The sequence below is a fragment of the Numenius arquata genome, chromosome 9 (genome assembly GCF_964106895.1).
Source record: "Numenius arquata chromosome 9, bNumArq3.hap1.1, whole genome shotgun sequence".
NCBI lineage: Eukaryota > Metazoa > Chordata > Aves > Charadriiformes > Scolopacidae > Numenius > Numenius arquata.
Window position 1 is genome coordinate 8,718,055 of NC_133584.1, and position 20,990 is coordinate 8,739,044.

Genomic DNA, 20,990 nt, shown 5'->3' on the forward strand with positions numbered 1-20,990 from the left:
GTACAGCTCAGATGGTAAGGATACTCAGAGAGAGATCACACAGTTTAAATAACCAAATTGCTACTACAAAGGCACTGAAGCAATAAGTGTCCAGGCAACTACTATAATGAACAGCTGTGAAAAGTCAGGAGAGAATACAAATAAGAGAAAGCAGAACGTTCACATCTTTCAACAACAATTTTTCAACTTTTAGAGGCAACAGCTCTACTGATCTGGTATATGAAAATAACATGTTTGACTAAATTCTTCGTGCAGGTACACAAAGTTACCTGGCTGAAGATCTGTAAACACATACCAAAAAAGCTTTGATCTGCCTCATACACTCAATATTTAATTTAAATTAAATAGAAGATGCTAACAGTAATTCTGATATCCAGGGAAAAACTTTATTTCAACTTTTTAATTGAAAAATACACACACAAAAATTGAGCTTCTTTTAATTACAAAAGTATGAAGCAGATTTTATAATACAGCTTGCAACATCTTATTAAGATTTAAATATTTCAATTACACTTATTATTGAAGATATTAATTTGTCACAATCCAATTTATGAAAAATTTCCTTATTACAAAAATCATTAAGAAATCACCATTAAGAAAAATTTGCATAACTAAATACTCATCTCTTTCCAAGAGAAATACAGATGAGAAAATAACAGTTTAGTCTGATCTTCAGGGGGCCAATGTTATACATAGGAGTTACTGAAATCGGTAACCAAGAAAATCCACAAGTTTTCAGATTATTACAGTTAAACCAAAGTGACTTTATTCATGTTATTTGCACTTGGTCAAATGCAAAATATATAACTTATCTTCAGAGCCAACTGTTCCAACAGTGTAATTTAAAGATCTAGTACCTCAAAAGCACAGCATAGAGATTCCAAATCAGGAAGAGTTTCAATTGACATGTAGTTTAGGCGATCACTTGTAACCATAATTTCTAGTATATTCCAAACTCGGTAACCATATAAAGATTTTAAATTAATGTTTTTACAGTAGAAATAATAATTCATTTCCCTAGAAAAGACTCTTACCTTCTTGTTCTACTTTTTGATCTTGATCTTTGAGACCTGTAGGATTTGCCTCTGCCCCGTGATCGGCTACGACTGCGTTTTCTTCTAGAACCATAGGAAGAGCTACTGCTCGATCTGTGTCTGCGTCTAAAACAAAACCATGCTATTAGTATGCTACTGCTTCTAAAAACAAACAACCCACCCAAACAGGAACAAAAAACGTAACAGTTTACTTAAGAGACATACAGACCTGTGGGGTTTGTATTATAACACATTGTAGAAGCCTCAAATACCACTATTACACTGTAATAAGTAATTCACATACACCTGGGCAATGCCTGTCTTAAAGAGCTTACATCCCAAAATATACATCTCAAGACAGAAAAAGGGCAGAAGGAGAAACAGAAGTTAACTGATTTGCCCCAGATCATGCAATACCTCAAGGACAAAGCCAGGTTGACACAGGTTGACAACCCAGCTGTCCACAGTTTTTAGTCCCATGACCAGCTCATTGGAACTCACTGCCTCTTTGCCAAATCTAAGAAAATTCATCTTCTTTCGTTGAAGAAACATTTAGACCTACATTCTCAGCAGGATTTACACCTAAATACACCATATGGGATAAGGATTACAACTCCAGTGCTAAAAATGAAATTCGTAAAATGTTAACTTCTGCATTGCCACTCTATACAATTATTTCCAGCCACGCTATGTACAAACATAAAATGTAAATGTAAAAACGTATTTCAAATTATGTAAACCTAAAAATATTTTCTGTATCTTTCTCTATATAAACTCACAACATGCAATCTTTGTTCTGCTCTGATGTAGAGATCCTCCCTTTTTTTTTTTTAAGTATATTAGCAATCAAATAATCAGTATTAATTTATTCCATTCGAGTTCAGTCAGGAGCCAGAATAGTACTTCCCTTCCCCCCAGCCTCCCCATTTCATTTATTCAAAGAACAAATTCTGATACACATAGGAGAAAAGTGAAAGAATGCATAGTAAATACATAAATTAAACCCACTAATCCAAAAACTGGTGGGAGGGATATCTTCCAAGTCTTAATCTTCTGTAAAATTCCCTCTCCAACTCCCTAACAGCTAACTAAATAACAATTACGATCTTTATGAAAACCTCCATATTTTTGGCCTTTATTATGTTTGATTAATATTAAAATATAACAGCCGTAGTCCAAACTGGAAAGGATATACATGTCAACTACTAAAGAGCAGGTCTTCCTCTGAGAAAGAAAAGCAATGGTCCTGCTAAAAGAAGATGAAGAACTGCAATCTTAGAGACTGCTGCTTTTGATTCTTAAGGGTCAGGGATAAATCCAGCAGGACCCCAGCGTGTAATAGTGACTTAACTGCCAGAAGCAAATGCCCTAAACTAAGGGCAAAGCAAAGGTGCCAGCCAGAGCCTAACAGCAGACACTTTCGTCTTTTCTGGATTCAATTTAAGTCAACTGGTCTTCATCCAGACTCTAATCTCCCTTCAAGCTCTGTTTTTATCTGCGAGATAGCCATGCCTGCACTGGACTAAAGAGATTCATAAAGCTGCATGTCATCAGCATATTGTTGGCATCACAGCCCATGTCATCTCACTGTGTCCCCTAAGGGCTGTATGTAGATGCTAAGCAGAAACAGAAGAAAGGGAGGATGGAAATAAATAAGAAACCCCCCACAACCAGCCAACTTGCCCCTTATTGACACACTCTTCTGCCAGCCAAAGAAAGGTTTTTCAGGAGCACTTTCTAATATATACTTGTTGTGTAGGACTCCATACAGCAGCTTTCCACCTTGTTGTGTAGGACTCCATACAGCAGCTTTCCACCTTCGGTGTTTCCCTACAATACGCTGTTCATTTTGGATAGTTAGATGAGGCCTTGCTAAGACGCAAAATTACTGAACAGAAAGTCAGTTCCATTTTACCTCAAACTGGGACATATATTTACAGTGCAGATAGACACAAGGAGCATTTTTCAGCTCAATTAATAAATTGACCACCACCTATTCAGTTCAACCCCAGGATCACCATGGTCAGATTGAGAGACAACCAGGATGCCTAAAAAGGCCAGGTACTGAAAGGGGCCTCTGATGAAGGAAATAAGATGTTAGGTCAAGAAAAATTTAGTAGATTTAGCAACATGATCAGTGTTCTAAACACCTGGCTGACTACTGTATCCTCTACACATAAAAAATAGCTAGAACAATTGTTGCAGCAAGTTTATAGACCTACTGTTAAACCACCTAAGTCTTACCTATTGAGAAAGTCTACCTTGTTGTCTGGAAAAACCTGCTTGTTTTATTACAACAGAAAACAGTAACACGGAATAGTCTCTAACTAGCTGAATAAAACTACTTTTCCAACTGGCATCAATATATGAACTAGCATATTTCCAAAAAGATATTAGAAATTCATTATTTAGAAGGAGGGGAAAAGTTGGTTTAGTTTGTTGGGTTTTGTTTGTTTTAATAAGGAAATTATCTTTGGATCTGCATATACGCTGGTTTGCATTCTTGGAGGGGGGAAAGTGTTTTGGGTTTTTTGGTGGTGGTTTTGGTTTTTTTCTTCAAATGTAAGTGGAAATATTGCCATATTTTCCAAGATTCAGAGCACACTTTGCTTTAAAATTCCAAGCTAGATCTGACTACACATTGGATTCAAACACCTCTGGCTTTGTACCATAATATGAAAGACATCACTTTGTAAACAACTGCAACAGACAGTAAATTACTATAAATGCACCTTTTCTCATAAGAATGAGAACGAGACTGGAGATCTCGAGACCGCGACCTTGACCTTGATTTCCTTCCAGATTTTTTACGGCTGTATGTTCTGCTGTCTGAGGAACTACTGGAGGACGAACGCCTGCGGTGTTTCTTTTTCCTTCTGCTTCTGTTCTCTTCTTCTGTGTCCGAGGAGCGACGTCCCATTTTTAAACTACATAAAAACAAAAATTCTAAACTGTAACAAAGTCTTGTGCCTGCATTCGGTTGTTATAAGTATATATAATGTCTGTGCATATATAAACAAACATATGATTATACCTTTTTTAAAAGTTATCATGCGAGTAGAAAGTTTGGTTTGTATGTGAAAATAAAAAAAAAATTAAATATAAGACGTATAATTATCAAGTAACTTGGAATTTACATTGTCAGCAAAGTTGAATTCATTTATTATGGGATTAAATTATTGTTCTAAACTTTCACAAAAGATATTTCACAACCATTTAAACACACATAAATGTACTGGTAACATCACTTACATATCAGAACATATTTTAACTTATTTTTACATTTTTGCCTTAGATATTAATTTTTTAAGTTTGGGGAGTATTGTAGAAGACACTTCTGATAGTTCGCTTTAAGATGCTATGCTGCAGTCAGTAGTACAGCATCTTTAATGTTTCACTTAGTTATAAGTGAAGATCCATAATACTTATACAATCAACAGAACACAGTCTATTGATTTCAGCTACTGATGTGACCACTTTGTGTGTTTTTAGATTATGCAATTAAATTACTGTATGTTTTTGCCCTACTTGCTATAATTAAAATACGTACTGAGAAAAAATTCTAGAAAGTTATTTTTAAATTAGTTTAAACTAGAGTTCAGTTGCTTTTGCTTCTTAGTTGACATCCACTCCATTTTAAATTCCTTTATTCCAAAATCAGACCTACAAATACTAAACTTCAGAAATGTTTCTTCATTGCCAATGTGTTTACTTGGACAACGTTTACAGACTTTGATATCAGATTTGAAAAAAAAGGGTGGTGGGGAAGCCTGCCATTCCTTTAATTGTTACAAAGACTACGATCTTGATTTAGAACTCTTAAGAGATCGGTTTCATTGCTTCACAATTAAAGAATTGTTATATTTCTTGACTTTTCAGGCTGCGAAAAGCACATAATGCTTTAAAACTACTTTTCTGTCCCAGATGTATCAGCCCTGTCCACCCAAGCCTTGAAGACCCCTCTTCACACACACTTCAGTTAATGGCAGTTAGTAACAGTCCCTCTTCCCAAGAACAAACAGGTATTTCAAGGCTCCCTAGCTACTTCTGCGCTGGGAAAACAGGAACTCATAATTCTTTAACATTCATACCAACAGCTAGATCTCAGATACATTGTGCCACAATATCACCTGTCTTTAACCAACATTGAAATATTACAGGTCCTCATATTTCTAGCATAAACAGGTTGAACTTGTCTCATTTTCAGTTTCTCTGCCCTTCCTCACACCTTTTATCATGGAGGCAGCAGACCCTAACGTCCCCGGCGGAGACTGAAAACAGGCCAAAGAAAAATTCACCATTAAGTATGTTTATGTTTAAATTCACAAAGGGTTTACATGCAAATATAAGTCTTGGTTATGTGAGGCCTTTCAGTCAAAATGCATGATTGAGCAAAAAAAAAAAAACCCACCTGTTAAGTTCCACAGCCAAAGTCTCTGAAACTTACATTTTCACCCTCAAGTTTCCCAAGACAGCTAAAACTGCTTTGCCCACAATCATACTTGTTACACTCCTACACTGATATATCTAAACACCCAACCAGGCATGGGATTTGCTAAGTCAGTGCACTGTGACCATGTTTTCCAAGGGAACCTTTCAGGTAGCTAGCTACATTCAAAGTACAATAAATGGACAGATAATGCTGTGTTTGACAGAATTTGAAGATTGTGCTGGAGACGCGAGTTTGCTTGTCAGATTGAGACACGCTCCTGCCACGCTGCTGAACCTGGTCCCAAAGACTGGGAGACCCCTGGAGCCAGGGCGAGGAGCTACAAGTACAAGTCAAGAGCCAAAGGGACATCCTCCTGGAAAGTGCCAAGTTCTGGACCCACCATCTACTTCAAGGAGAGTTTCCATATTTTACCCAACAGTTGTTTAACACAAAATACAAGACAGTTGCTTAAGTATCTGGATTTTCTTTGATGATCACTAGAGTTCACTTACTGCCAAAATCTACTTATTGCTACGTAAACTCATTCCTATGTAGCCAAATCTCCGTGGACCACAGATGGCTCTGGCATGGAACTTGGAGCCATCATCTCCACTCCGGCAGCCAGGAGCACCTACAAATCAGTAGCTACTAAGCTCTGCTGCAGTAAACCCCTCTGTATACGCACTTCACTTCTCAACAGTTTCTGTTTTCAGCCCTTTAGAACTGGTCCTTCAGCTAACAACCTAAAGAAAGCACTTTTGACATATTGAACTTAAAGCAAAAAATCTCCATGCACCTAAAACAACAGAATTCTAGGAGGATAAACTGCTCTGCATGAGAATTTCTTTTTTAAACGAAGTTATTTCTACCGTCTTATTAAAGTTATTCTGCACAGATTTTGAAAGAGACAGAGGCAATACTTTACGGGCTATTTCATCTCACTTAAGGAACTATGACTTTAATTTACAATTCTGTAAAAGAATGCCAATTTATATCAACAGACTATCTTGTGAAGTAATTTTATTTTCTTCCCCTTGTAGTAAAAGATTTACAGAGCTCTGAGATACTAACGGTTATTGAACAGTAAAATAAAGGTCTTCAAATATATACTGATAGAACAATCTTCAAATGAACATGAACCTGAATCTCAAACTTAAAATAAGTGGAACTGTTCATAAAGATGAAACTACAAGGCACAGATTTTAAGTTAAAAGCTCACAGACCAGAGCTCATGACAGCAAGATTAATGAAAGAGACCAGAGAAACAAAGAGTACAAAAGACATTTCTGCCGAGATATTCACCACTTGATGTGGATATCATTATGAGCCAGAACATTACACTTCAACATATATATCATCTGTTGTTTAACTTCCTTTTTTTGCCATCAGCTTTTTTCCCCATTTGGACATATAACTGGATTAAGCAGCATATAAAACTAGTGAAATGTATTATGTAAATCTCAATTTTGTGTCTTCAGGGCCAAAGAAGAACTACATGACACGGCCCTTCCCTATCACAGGAAAAACCCTACAGCATTATGTGCACATATTTGAGCCTCGGGAACTCCACGAGCACCAGGTTTACTGTGGATGAGCTACAGGACAAAGGCACACAGGTGACTGATGCCCTGCACGTACTAGACTTTCCAGTGGCAAAGAGGTTACCAGAAGCCGAGTGCTGATCCTGGAACAACTTGCACAGTTGAGTCCTAATATCTGCCTCCTTTGGGGATATCTTGAATGTACACAGGCAACAAACAAACTTGTCTGACGAGCACTATCTTTCACTGGGGTCTTCAGACCATCCCTTCAGTACATGACACATTTTCCCACAAAGATGTTTTTTACAAACATAGCACTTGATAGCAGTCAATTATCAAGACCTACAACAGGTTAATACTCTCCCTGACTACTGCCTACTCCCTCCATGCTCCTGAACAGACCTGGGATAAAGGATTGTCAGCATTGATTGATCACACCAGCTGAGGCCTGATGGATGGATGAGTCATTCTGGTGGGTGAGCAGTGGTCCATATACCATTTCCACAAACAGGACTCTATGATAGCACCTAGAGATTGCAGAGGAGAACTAAGATCACCCAGGGAATCTTAATTAGTAAAATAATGAGGGGGAGAAGAAAAGGCAAACAGAAAAAATTAAAACTCATTACATGGCATCATATGCTGAATCCCATGGGGTTTTCCTACCTGTCCATTTCCATATGTACCATGGAAAAGCCTGTAGATCCACCACAAAGACTCATACCATAGAATTAACAGAGTGTTCACGCTTATAGCTATGGGGAATACCATTTTTAAGGCTCCTTACCCTTACTTCTTAGGCAGAAGCGTTAAGCCATACGTGTTTGCAATAAGAGATATGCTCCTGCCTACCCCTCTTTATGTGTAGGCGCTGTGGAAGATACAGCTCTCAATGCCTGGCGAGACACAGGAGGCTTTTATCCAGACTATGGAGCAATACTAGGAGGATGAAGGAAAGGCGTATTAACAAGCACCAACAGCAAATGAGTGGTGTCAGATGAACTCAGGACCTGCGTTACATCCCAGATGTTTGTGGGGAGACAGTCTCCTGACCATCACATCAGTGAGGATCATTCTTTTCCATCACCTAGCCCCAACCTTCCCCCTGCATGGCTCCCATCCACTCTTCGCATATTCCCTCACCCACTTCTGAATTAAGATCTCAAACAGCAAAGGAGCACTGAGAATTCAGAAGATGCTGTCTCAGGATAAGAGGACCCACAGCCGCTACATGGTAACTCATGTTGAAGCCTGAGCTGGAATGTAATACCATCAAATTAATCAGCTACTTAAGTATTTTTGAAGGCTCCAGTGAATATCTGTAAACTTCAACATTCTGAGGGGTTGCGATTTGTCTGGAACTGAGCAGCTTTTCAATAGGATAACTAACAGATGGACCTGGTAAATTTTAAGTCCCTGTTCTGAAGCATCTAAAAGACAGGTCTCCAAGCCTTTGTTTTAATAGTTAATTTCTGTTTTAAGTCTTGTTTCTGAAAACTGATGCTGCAACACTTCGGTTGAAATGAAAACAAAGTGCATACTCTCATATCATGTTTTGCCAAGAGAAACACCAACATTAAAAAATTCAAACCAACTATTTAAACTTGGCAAAGTTATAAACAGTGCTACTAAGCTCACCTGCAAACAGCTAAGTAACCTCCACCCCTGCATTTAAAATATAAAGAAAACACAGGTGATACAGGAAACAAATAGACTTCTCAAAAAACCCCAAAAAACTATTCAGAGTAAGGCACACTTTAAAATGTAGTACGAAGTACATTCATTGACCTGACCTTGTTCAATCTTGTTTCATAGATTTTAGGATTATTTCAAGTGTTCAATACATATTTTCAAACACGAGTATCAAATTACTAGTGTATTTACTGTAGATTGTAAGAAAATAATAACATTTGGTTGTTTTCAACTGGAGGCTGTTATGCAGCAAACATTTACTGCAGCACACTACATCTTGAGCACAGCATCCAATTAAATAATGCAATTTTTAGTTACCATAATCAGCCAGAAGCAAAGACAAAATAACCTCCACGTTTGTTCAGCATCAAATCCGAACAGTTCATGTTTGTTAGTAACTAAGAAACTTTGATTATAACTGACTTGCAATAATCAGTAATCACCTGTGCTGTTTACATGTCATCTCTACAAACAAGATCCTTTAAGAAATTATACTCAATTAAAAGGGCATTGATGGAAAATATACTGCAACCATCTCAGCATCCCCTTTTTTCCTGCTGAACTGCGTGAGTCCATCTATAGGAGAGAATCAACAACTCAGGATAAGATGCTCCTTGAGCTTCAGGCAAGAAACAAGGCTACCTGAAGCAAAATTTATTCTAAGCCCTCGACAAATACGCTCACTAGCTAATAAGTAGAAGTCAAAGTGTTACTAATGGCAACGCTGCTCCCCGAAAAAGGGAAAATCACAAACAACCAGAGGGTGGAAGTTCCTCTCAGACAACTTCTGTGTGTGTACAGCTCAAAGACTGCCTTTGTATTTACCTCCACCAAGCTTGTAGTTATGTGGAAACTCTTTCTGCTCTACAGTTCAGAAAAACTGCTCTCTGTACAGCAAGAGATTTGATTAGAAAAGACAACAAGGTAGCTGTTTGTACAAGGGCAGCAACCTGAATTATTGTTGCTGATTTTACATACTTATCCAGCAGTCCCTTCACTAAGTTTCCAGATCACTGCCGAAGGAACACCCGAATTGCATCTACCAAGACAGCTATCATACCTGGTCACCTCAGAAGAAAGTCTAGAAATCAAAGAACCACAGGAATTCAATCTCTCCCACAGGAACAAGAATCCACAGACACCAAACATATCAGAACACTGTCTTCTTACTTAAAGGATGTCCTCTTTGACAATCACACCAATAATATTTTTTCAAAGTCATTAATTTTGAACTTGAAAAAAAGTTTGCCACCGTTCAAAATCATGAATGAACAATTTATAATAACAGCATTCCTTAACTCAGCTTCCAATCTTTAGATTTCAAAGTTAAACACAGGAAAAGCTAGGCTCAAGGAGACATCACATGTCCACGGTCATCCAGGACACCAACAGCAAAGCGGAGACTTGAACCAAATGCTACTATGGTGCCCATCTACTAAGAGCTGGCTTCCACAAAACCATCTTTTGCTCAATAATTCCTAATTCTACAAACTGGCATTCCACCACATAACTACATTTTCCATACTTGAAGGCAATGAGAACTACAAACATCCCTATTCTAGATCAACCCAAGTAAGTTCATGAAGGGAATTCATTAATCAGCTTTTCTTAGAAGTAACCAACTTGTAAAATAAGCTTATAGATACACTAAATTGAGGTGAACTATATGATGCAGCTTTTGGTATTTCTTTTAAATCAAGTCCTAAACACCTTCCTCACTCACAGCTTACAGGATCATGCTAAACCACTTAATTTAAGATGTTTAAAATTTGTCTCAGATCATTGGAACACATAAACTGTTCAAAAAACGTTTCATTCATATCTGAGTAAGTAGCACCCAGAGTTGTATCTAGCTGAAATATAAAATGAAAATACCTAAAAAGGACTGCTGCCAGAAACAGCACATCAAATAAAGAAAAAAAACAATCGCATACTTTCTCTACCCATGCTTTCACAAACAAGAGCTGTAAAGTAAGATTCTACACAAATAATCTCCTCTTATCGCCCTATGAATCAAAATATAAAGAGGATTCCAAGTGCAGTTGCCAGGGACAGTAACATCCATCATGGACACTACATGCTCACATCAGCTGGGCTCTGCTAGTACACTGGAGGAGGAGAAAGAGACTTGAAAAAGACTAGGAAGAGGACAGTTCCCAGTGTTCCATGTCAATTTCCACCAAGAAATTCAACCACAGTCAGGAGAACCATAGAATGGTTAGAGTTGGACAGTACCTTAAAGACCATCTAGTTCCCACCCCCCCTGCCATGGGCAGGGACATCTCCTACTAGACCAGGTTGCTCAAAGCATCATCCAACCTGGCCTTGAACACCTTTGGGGATGGGGCAGCCACAGCTTCTCTGGGCAGAAACGCGCCCCGGGCTCGGCCCCGCTCCCCGCCTGGCTACTGGCCTTTGGCAGCTCCCTTCCGAACGCGCTGCTCTGCCCTGCACAAGACGCTCCTCCCGGGAGGAGAAACGACCTGGAGGCCGGGGGGCGGGGAGCCGTCCTGTGGCCCCGTCACAGCCCGAGGCGGCCAGGCCCCGGGGGTGCCCCCCCAGCGTCGCCATGGCAACACCGGGCAGGCCCAGCTCGGCCCCACGCCGCCTCCCCCAGCCGGGGCCCGACGCGGCCCTGGGGAGCGGCAGCAGGCCGTAGGGCTCGCTCGCTCGCTCGCTCGCTCCCTCTCTCGCCCGCCCACGGCGGCGGCCTGCGGGCACCCTGCCTTGTCCCTGCCCGGGCTGGGCTGGCCGGCAGCCCCCACCACGTTACCTGAGCGGCTGGGCCGGGCCAGGCCGGGCCAGGGGAACGAAGGCGCCGCTGGGCCGCGGGTGCCGGTTTGAGCTCAGCGCCTTCCTGGGCGGCAGGCAGGCAGCACCAACCCAGCACCGAGCTCATCCAGGCGGCCAGGCAGTGCCCGCCGAGCGCCGAGAAATCGATGCGGCGCGCTAGCCGCCCCGGCGGGGAGAGCGTTCTCCCCGCCACGCGTGACGGGCTGCGAGGGGTCGGGGTCCCGCTGCCCACGGCGGGCTGCAGCAGCTCACGGAGCCCTCTCTGCGGCGGGCATCACAGCGGAACTATTTACTAGCACGTTGCCGTGGCACGCTGCGTTCCGCCTCTCCCACGGGTGACGGGCTCCTCGGCGGTGGCGCGGGGGGGCAGCGGCACGGAGGGGTTTTTTTTCGTTTCAGCCCAAAAGTGATTAAAGTGGGTCTGTATTTCCTGGCACTGACAATCCACCCCGTGGGCAAAGGGGCAGCGCTCCCCACGCGGCGTGGGCACCTCACCGGGACCGGGCTGTGTGCCCCGGGGAAGGGAGAGGGGATGAGCATGTCCCGGGCCCGGCTCGGGCGAGAAACGGAACGAAATTATTTCATCCCTAAACGTAAATTCTGCCTTTTGACGAATTTGGTTAGTTTAACGCGAGTTTCCGAGCTCCCCGCCGCGGGAATTGCCTGAGGATAAACGAAATATAAGGATGGAAGTGCCGCTGACGATCGTGTTTCCCGCTCGGCAGCCGGTCTGTTCCCATTGGGATCCCGGTGTCCGATATCCCCCCCCCCGTCCCCGGTACCGAAAATGCCACCAGGGGCCGGTTCGCGGGCGGCGGGGACGCGCTCTGCTGCCTGAAACGGAGCGAAACAGTAAATCGCTGCCCTTCGCGCGTGTAATTACATCTAAAGAAATGCTAATTCCACCCTCCACGCCGTACCTGCTCGAGTAAATAAACGCTCTTTTATGTAAAGTCATCTTTTCCAAAGGTCAAATAAAAAAAAAAAAAAAAGAAAATGAAAATCAATACATAAGCAAGAGTTAAACAATTTTGAATAATTTATTAGAATTCTCGCGAAGGTGTAAAAGAGACGACTTCTGTCAACAAAAGTACTCTCTTAATGGGATTTAAGCGACAAAGGGAAAAAAAAAAACGACAAATAGCGTAATTCGCTCTAATCTGATGCCACGGTTGCGCGGGGGCGGCCCCGCACCCCCCACACCCCACCGTCCGGCGGGGTGCGGCCCCCCCCCCCCCCGCGGGGGCGGTACGCGGGCGCGGAGCTTGCGCGCCCCCCACCCCCCCGGCTTTGGCCACTCCCCCGCAGCTCCGGCCGCGCTCGCCCGGGACCTGGCGCAACGGGCCCGCGCCTAATTAAATTAATTAGTGCGGCGGGCGGGCGGGCGGACCGGCGGTGCCCCGGCCGCATTGCCCCGCGGCAGGGCGGCGCGGACCGGGGCGGCGGAGAACGGGGGTTCCATTCAGAGCTCCGAGGGGAGGTAATTCTCCGGGAACAAGGGGCAGGCTTTGCAAAGTATAAATAGTGGCACTTCAATCGCGGCGTCGCTATCAGACCCCGGGAGCCCTGCACGTCGGGCGGCACAGCACGGCTCGGTACGGTCCGCCCCGGCCCGTGGATGCCCACCCGGGGAACCGGGGCAAGGCGCCCCTGAAGCCCCGCCGCGGCCATGGAGGAGCTAACGGCGTTTGTTTCCAAGTCGTTTGACCCCAAAACGAAGGAGAAGAAGGAACTCATCACCTACCGCGAGGTGCTGGAGAGCGGACCCCTGCGCGGCGGCGGCGGAGGAACGCGGGAGAGCGGAGGAAGCGCGGCGGAACCGGGCCGCGACGAGGCGGGCAGCCCCGCGGGGCGGGCGGGCGGCGGGCGGTCCCCGCCGCGGGAGCCCGACGCCTCCGCCGCGGAGAGAACCGCCGAGGCGGCCACCCCCAAGCTCAGCGACGGTAACGGCGGCACCGGGGGGGGTCCCCATTCTTTGCTTTTCCCCCTAACCCCCCCGTCGGAGTCGGTAGGCGCGGGAGCGAGCGATGGCCGCGCACCGGGAGAAACGGAGCCGCGGTCGCGGGTGGAAAGGGCTCGGCGGCGGCAGCTCTAGGCGTTAATGAGCGGCTTTCCATCTTTTCCCAATTATGGGAAATATGCGGCCAGCCTCGAAGTTTAGATTAAAATATTTAGACAAACGTTTAACTTGCTCACAGCGCGGTCTGTTCCTGTTTAGCATCCCACGGGAAGCCAACGAAAACCCGCACACGCGGGCCCGTTCGTTTTCCCGCGGGTCTCGGCGGCGCGGACACGCGTGGGGCCGGGCCGCCTTGCCGCCGCTCATCCCCGGCTCCGCGTCGCGCCGGGCGGCTTTCTTCAGCCATCCCCCGCGGTTATTCCGCGGGTTTTCTGCGGCAGGGATACGGTGGCGGCGCCGGTCGCGGCAGCTCCGCGGCGGCGGAGCAGCGGCGCGGGGGTTTTCGCGCCCACCGGCGGGGCAGGGACCCCGTCCCCGTCGCTGCGCGGGGACCCGCGGTTCGCTGCTGCCGGTTTTGTTCGGACAAGCGGTTTTGGCGGAGCGCGGCGCGGCCGGGAGCATCCCCGGAAAAGGGCTAACTAACAATTTTTTTGCTAATAAGCGGGGCGTGGGGGCAAGCCGGCAGCCGGGGTAGGAAATTAAACAACGAAGACCAAAGCCCCGGGAGAGAGCGGGCTGGGGCGCGGAGGAGCCGCGGTGACCAGCGGAGCGCACCGGGGACCTGTTGCTGCGCTTCCCCCCGGGGCGGGCAGCGGGGCTGCGGACACCCCCTCCCTTCCCCCCCCCCTCCCCCCTCCGCGGTGGGCTCGGTGTGGACCCTCCGGGCTGCGGGAGGCGGCCCGGCCTCCTCCGGTTACCAGAGCCGAGCGGCGGGGCCCGGAAAGGCAGCGGCCGAGGCGGGCCTAGCGCAGCCACAGCCCCCGGGGGTAGGAGGGGGGTCCTGCCCGGTCCCCCCCCCGCCCGGCTTCCTCGCTGGCAGCCCGGGCACCCCGCGGTCCCCCGTCCCGGTCTGACTGCCTGTGTCGTGCCCAGTGTCCCCAGAGCTGAAGGAGCGCAAGGAGGATGCGAAAGCGATGGAAGACGAAGGGCAGACGAAAATCAAGCAGAGGAGGAGCCGGACGAATTTCACCCTGGAGCAGCTGAACGAGCTGGAAAGGCTTTTCGACGAGACCCACTACCCGGACGCCTTCATGCGGGAGGAGCTGAGCCAGCGGCTGGGGCTTTCCGAGGCCAGGGTGCAGGTAGCCAAGCCGTGCGTGGGTGCCTGGGTGTGGGTGGCGGGGGCCTCTCTGTCCCCACCGCTCCCGACACAGGCTGTCAGAGAGAGAGGAGGATGGTGGTGGTGGTGGGGGGTGTCCCAGCGCTGAATCGTACCCAGCAAATCTATAAAATCGCCTCCCCCGGGCTTTCCTGGGATGTGATTCCTGGCGGGTCCCCTCGTTTTGCTGCGTTTTATTTAATCTCCGCGTTTATTTTATCTCTGCCTCGGCGAGGGCTACCGTGGGCTGCGGTCCGGCGCAGGGCTCACCGGGCGGACGTACCAATTAACTTTATAGATGTAGTGACCATAAACTAAATTAGGAACTGCTAAGTGCCAAAAAAAAAAAAAAAAGAAAGAAAGAAAAAAAAATAATTACAGTCTGTTTCCCTTCGTGGTTCTTAAATCTTGAGGGAAGCGGCAGGGAAACCGAGCGAAGTGCACAGACCGGCTTTGTTCGGATTTATGGAATACAAAAGTCTGGGATAAAACCAGGCTATTTTAAGTGTTCTCCCGTGCCGAGAAGCCACAGCTTCCTTTGATTTAACCTGCGCGTTTAACCTCGGGGCTGCCCTCCCAAAGTTTTCCAAAAATCGGTTCCTGGGCTGGTTTCTGCGATTTTTGTCGGGATGAGATGAAGAGTGAGGAAGGGTCCGGGCTTTGCCGGGCTGGGGGAGGAAGGTGACTCCTCAAAACGAGAACAAATGTAGCTGCTCCGGTGTATTTCCGTTCTAATAATAAAAGAAGAGAAAATGATGGTCATTTATTTGTTTGAACACATGGAGTACTTTTAGGCCCCGAACATCTGCAGCTGTTAGAAAGTGTTGCCGTAACAGATACTCCCCCCTCAATCTCTGTGCTCGTAGGCCACCATCTGCACCCAACTATGCGCACAACCCTTGTGGGGTTTCCCCTGCATCTTGTCACAGGGCAAGGACAGAAACAGAGCGGGCACCTCCAACCCCAAAAGTCATAATAAACAGCTTTTGTCATCGGAGGAAAAAAAAAAAAAAAAAAGACCCTTCGTTTTCCCGCTCCCCCGTTTTTCCGCCGCCTGTTTACACCCAGCAAGTTTTAACAAAAAGGCAAGAAAACAAAGTTGCAGGGCTTCAACTTGGCTACGAAAAAATGTAAAAGGGAGGTGCTTCCTTCTGCTGGCTGCGGGCTCCACAAAGAGCGCGGCGGCGGCGCGGAATCCGCGCTCCCGTGATGCCAAATGGCCGGCTGCATAATAACTTTTGGGAGATTTACATAGATTAAACCCATTGCCTTTTAAAATCGTTCCGGAAAACGCTTCGCAATAATATTTTTGGCTGGCGCCCGGGCTAATTTGTAAATCGCGGAATGTGCGTTTCCACGGGAGGCTGAGGGCGAACGTGGCTGTTGGGCAGATTTTGCTTGGCTGAAGTAAATGACAGGGCGGGGGAAATTCACGTTTATATTTGTCTCTTCAAGTAAGACCTCAAAAAAGAAATATTTTTTTTATAAATATATATATTATTTTTTTTTTTGGTGGTGGGGAAAGGATTGCTTGGTGGATGTGGCTTCTGAGATGCGGCGCAGAGGTCTGTCTTTAACCAAGAATGTTTTAAGACGCGCTCTCCCTCTCTTCCCTCCCTCCCTCCTTCCCTCCCTCCCTCCCTCCCCTCTCTTCTCCAAGAGAGCAGAACTTTATTCTGGAAATTTATTTCAACGATTCCACTTCCAGTATTTAAAAGTATGCGCTTGTCTAACGCGTTGCCTTTTCTGTGGAGGCAAATTAGATTATCATGATAATGAGACAATTATTCCGCTTCTGCGCTACACTCCACTGCACAGAGGAGCAGAGAAATTCTAAACTTCTTTGTAGAGAAGCTTTTATGACAGTAATTACCCCACTCTCCCCCCCCTCCCCCCCCCAAAAAAAAAAAAGTGAGTAATTCAACTCTTTGGTGTTTAGTTTTTCTTGAAGATGAAGCTAATTAATTTATTTATTAATGAGCACGAGCTTCTCCGGCCTGATGGTGCAAACATCCAAATCCATTATCGCCCGTTAGTATTAGATATCAGGGGGAGATTTATGGCTTGCGGGACCCTGATGTGGAAAGGCGAAACCGGGGCTCAGAAAGTAATTTCTCTGCAACGAGCACCTATTTTCTCTATATTTTGACTCTCTTTAAATTTTTTTTTCTTTTCTTTTTCCCTTCGCCCGTGGCGTTTCGGAGCTCATGAGCGGGGGCTGCCCGGGAGGAGGGAGCCCAGTCCAGCGGCCGGGTTTCTTTGTCTGCCGGCTTTTTTTTTAATTATTCTCCTTGGGTTTATGGTTGGTTTGGGGTTGGTTTGTTTTTGGTTTTGTGTTTTTTGGTTTTTTTTTCGCTTCGTGTTGTCCCCGCGGCGGTGGCAGCGCGACTGTGACACCCGTGTCCCTTCCCCTCTCTTCTCTCTCCCCACCCCCCCCCACAACCCAGGTCTGGTTCCAGAACCGAAGAGCCAAATGCCGAAAGCAAGAAAACCAACTCCATAAAGGTACCAGGGAGAAGGAAGAAGGGGGGGGGGGGAGGGGGTGATGCGGGTGGGTCGGACACGCGTGGGAGGAAGGTGTCACCCCCCACGCTGACCCGCTGCCTCCCCGCAGGGGTGCTGATCGGCGCCGCCAGCCAGTTCGAAGCCTGCCGGGTGGCCCCGTACGTCAACGTGGGAGCGCTGCGGATGCCCTTCCAGCAGGCAAGTGGGGCGCGGGCGGGCGGGCGGGTGGGTGCGTGGGACACGGACACGCGTGACCGCCCCGCGCCTTCTTCCCGGCAGGTTCAGGCGCAGCTGCAGCTGGACAGCGCCGTGGCCCACGCGCACCACCACCTCCACCCCCACCTGGCCCACGCACCCTATATGATGTTCCCCGCTCCCCCCTTCGGGCTACCGCTGGCCACCCTGGCCGAGTCCGCCTCCGCCGCCTCCGTGGTGGCCGCCGCCGCCGCCGCCAAGACCACCAGCAAGAACTCCAGCATCGCCGACCTCCGCCTGAAGGCCAAGAAACACGCCGCCGCCCTGGGGCTGTGACCGCGCTCCCGCCCTTTTATTTTTTAAATAAAAAGGGGGAAAAAGAGGAAAAAAAAATTAAAAAATTTAAAAAAAAAAAAAAAAGGAAAAAAAATAAAAAAAGAGACGAGGGAGAGGAGAAACTGACGGGAGATATATACTTATTTAAAGAATTAGAGGAACTAGACGCGCAGCTGGGAAGTTCACAGGTTTTGAAACTGACCTTTTTCTGCGAAGTTCACTTTAATACAAGAAATTTGATAAGAGAGGCGGGCCTCCTTTCACGTTGCATCAGATACTTGAGTTTAACAACCACGTCTGGAATGGCGACAAAAAGAAGAGAGAAAGACGACGACGAAGAGAAAAAAAAGAAAAAAAAAAAAGAAAAGAAAAGAAAAAAAAAAGACAATGATTTCTCTGCGAATTTCTAATGGGAAACTGTCCGGGATACTTCCTCCAGCAGCATTCCGGGTTGCATGTATTTGTATTTCATTGATGGAGTCCTTTGATTCACTTGCACTTCACCCTCATCTTTAGTAGAAAAAAAAAAAAAAAAAACAACCACAAAACAAAACAAACAAACGTGGCTGGGTTCTTTCTCTTTTAATCTTGGAGGGAAGCGGAAAGAGAGAGGGAGATCAAGCACCACCTTTTCCACTCTTAAATCTTTCTTGGTCGTTTGCTGTCCCGCTTCTGAAATAAAAGGGAGCGGAAAGCGTCAGGAAAGCGGAGTGTGTCTCCCTTTGCTGGGTCTCTCATGTCCTGAGGGCAAAAACAAACAAACAACTAAAAAAAAAAGAGTATTTAATTCCCAACCACCACTTTACACAACGGCAAACTCCAATAAGAGGTACTGGGTACATGTAAAATATGTTGATACACACGAACAAAGTTTATTTTGGCTATAACTTGTGAATTGATAGTTGACTGTCAGACATTTACATTTTATCTCATAAAGGTGTATCTATTCACGTAATCTTGTGATTTTTTTTTTTTATTATTATTATTATTATTTGAAAGACGTATAGCTATTTAACCTGGGGTACCTCGCAGTCGGTGATTGTTATCCCAGTTTGCCATCAGACCCTCACGCTTATTGCCAAGAGAGAGGGAAAGCTCTTCTACGCGAACTTTGGTATGGACGGGCTTTGTATCTATTTGTTCTCCATGAAAACAAAATTATTTATATTGACCATATTTTTTCTAGTGTATTTTAAGTTATTTAAAAAAGAAAAAAAAAAGGGGGGGGGGGAAAGATGCTGTTATTTCATTACATTTGTTGTCAGTACAATATATTTTGTTTCACTCAGGTTTGCTTCACCTTTTTAAATCCATTTTCGACGTCACGAATTTCAGTAAGTGCCAAGTAATGAATTTAAGACACTTTGCGACCTATTGACTGAGAAGGGTAACGTTTCCGTGGACGGTTTCACGTCACCTCTGCTACTGTTAATATTAAATCATCGGCGATATTCTTTCTCCTCTGTGTTCACGCCTTCTGTAGAGCTCGCACGTTTCCTGCCGCCCCGCGGGTATCGCGACAGGCCGATAGCGCCCGGCGCGACGAGGAAGCACCGCTCACCTCCGCCCATCTTTTCTGAACCGCTTCGTGTCGGTTTTCCTCAGTTTTCGGCTTCACAAAACTTGTCGCGGCGATTTGATTTGGCTTTCTGTTGGGGAAAAAAAAAAAAAAAAAAAAGAAAAAGAAAAAAAAGGAAAAAAAAAAAAAAAAGAAAAGAAAAAAAAGAAATAGAGCGGTGGAAGTTCCATAGCAATTGTGTCTTTATAAGTTCTGTCAAGTTCCCTCAGGTAATAAAAGCGAGGAAAGCGTAATGGCTCGGAATATTTTCCAGGGAAGGATCAGGGGGTATCTGTGTTAAAGGGGCGCCGCCCCCCCGCCGGCACCGCCTGTCATGCCCGCTACCGGGGCCCCGCATGGCGCCCGCAGCTCCGCGCCCTGCCCGCAAGGGACGCCTCGGTCCTTCCGAGGGCTCCGTGAGGAGAGGGCGCCCGCCCCGGGGGCCGCTGAGGCGGAGGCGGCCGTTGTGAGGGGAAGACGCCCGCTATGGGGGTCCCTGTGAGGGGACGCGCCCGCCATAGTGGTTCTTGTGAGGGGAAGGCGCCCGCGGCGGGGGTCCCTGTAAGGGGAGGGGGCCTGCTATGGCGGTTCTTACGAGGGAAAGGCGCCCGGAATAGGGATTCTTGTGAGGGGCAGACGCCCTCCACAGCAGTTCTTGTGAGGGGAAGGTGCCCGCCATGGGGGATCTTGTGAGGGACCAGGCTCCCGCAACAGCGGTTCTTGTGAGGGGAAAGCGCCCGCCAAGGGGCTCCCTGTGAGGGGAAGGCGCCCGCCCCGGTGTTCCCTGTGAGGGGCAGGCGTCCGCCATGGGGGATCTTGTGAGGGACCAGGCTCCCGCAACAGCGGTTCTTGTGAGGGGAAAGCGCCCGCCATGGGGCTCCCTGTGAGGGGAAGGCGCCCGCCCGGGCGTTCCCCGTGAGGGGCTGGCGCCCGCTATGGAGGATCTTGTGTGGGGAAGGCGCCCGCTACGGGGTCTCTGTGAAGGGACGCGCCCGCCGCGGTGTCTCCCGCGCCCAGCCGCGGGAGGCCGGGCAGCCCCTACAGGCCGTGGCCCGCCCCGGCGCGGCGGGAGGAAGAAGCCGGGCGCTGCCCGGGGGCTGCGGGGAGCGGGCGCGGCTGGCGGGGCGCGGAGGCGGGTGAGGCGCAGCCCCCGGGCGCGCCTTCGCCGGGCCTCTCGGCGGGGAAGCGGCGGCCTGCGGCGAGCCGTGCCCGCTCTCCGCCGGGAAGGGCTCCGCCGGGCCGGGTCCGCCGCCGGGCCGGGTCCGCCGCCAGGCTGGGCGCAGCGGGGAGAGCCGGCGGCGCCGCGGGGTCCCGCACGGGCCGAGCGGCCGCGGGCCCGAGGTGTCCCGGCGGGGCGGGCAGGGACGGGGACAGGGACAGCAGTAGTGTCCGTGTCGTCCCCCCCCCCATGAAGGGAGCCCTCCTGGAGAGGGCTGCAAGAACAAAATAATCTCGGACGTTTATATGCTAATAACGGGTGGAAAATGATAGATTTTATGTTAGGTCAACCAGCTTTATGCAAGCAAAAGTAAGATACTGCTAATTATAAAGTCAATAAAACTAACGGCGGTGTCGATTGATTCCCCGAATAAAGAAGTTAATTAATATGTGCACGGGCAGCTAATA

General features: G+C 47.3%; 2 protein-coding genes across 3 annotated transcripts in view; one reads left to right on the forward strand and one right to left on the reverse strand.

The window, feature by feature from the left end:
• RSRC1 (arginine and serine rich coiled-coil 1) overlaps positions 1-11,556 on the reverse strand; it is a 169,224-nt gene extending 157,668 nt beyond the window's left edge. Inside the window, exons 1-3 of the mRNA XM_074153424.1 lie at positions 11,473-11,556; positions 3,767-3,961; positions 1,035-1,160 (exon numbers count right to left, since the gene is read on the reverse strand). Coding sequence (XP_074009525.1) covers positions 1,035-1,160; positions 3,767-3,954 — 314 coding nt within the window. The 5' untranslated portion in view covers positions 3,955-3,961; positions 11,473-11,556. The remainder of the gene's footprint in view (positions 1-1,034; positions 1,161-3,766; positions 3,962-11,472) is intronic.
• A 1,605-nt stretch (positions 11,557-13,161) lies between these two features.
• On the forward strand, positions 13,162-18,116 carry SHOX2 (SHOX homeobox 2). Of its 2 annotated transcripts, XM_074153626.1 has the most exons (5): positions 13,162-13,435; positions 14,545-14,753; positions 17,218-17,275; positions 17,385-17,473; positions 17,555-18,116. In XM_074153626.1, exons 1-5 carry the CDS (start codon positions 13,162-13,164, stop codon positions 17,804-17,806), a joined length of 882 nt encoding a protein of 293 aa, XP_074009727.1. In that variant the 3' UTR covers positions 17,807-18,116. The 2 variants fall into 2 exon arrangements, with proteins under 2 accessions (XP_074009727.1, XP_074009726.1); XM_074153625.1 differs by having other exon boundaries at positions 17,385-17,806.
• Positions 18,117-20,990: the final 2,874 nt, after the last annotated feature.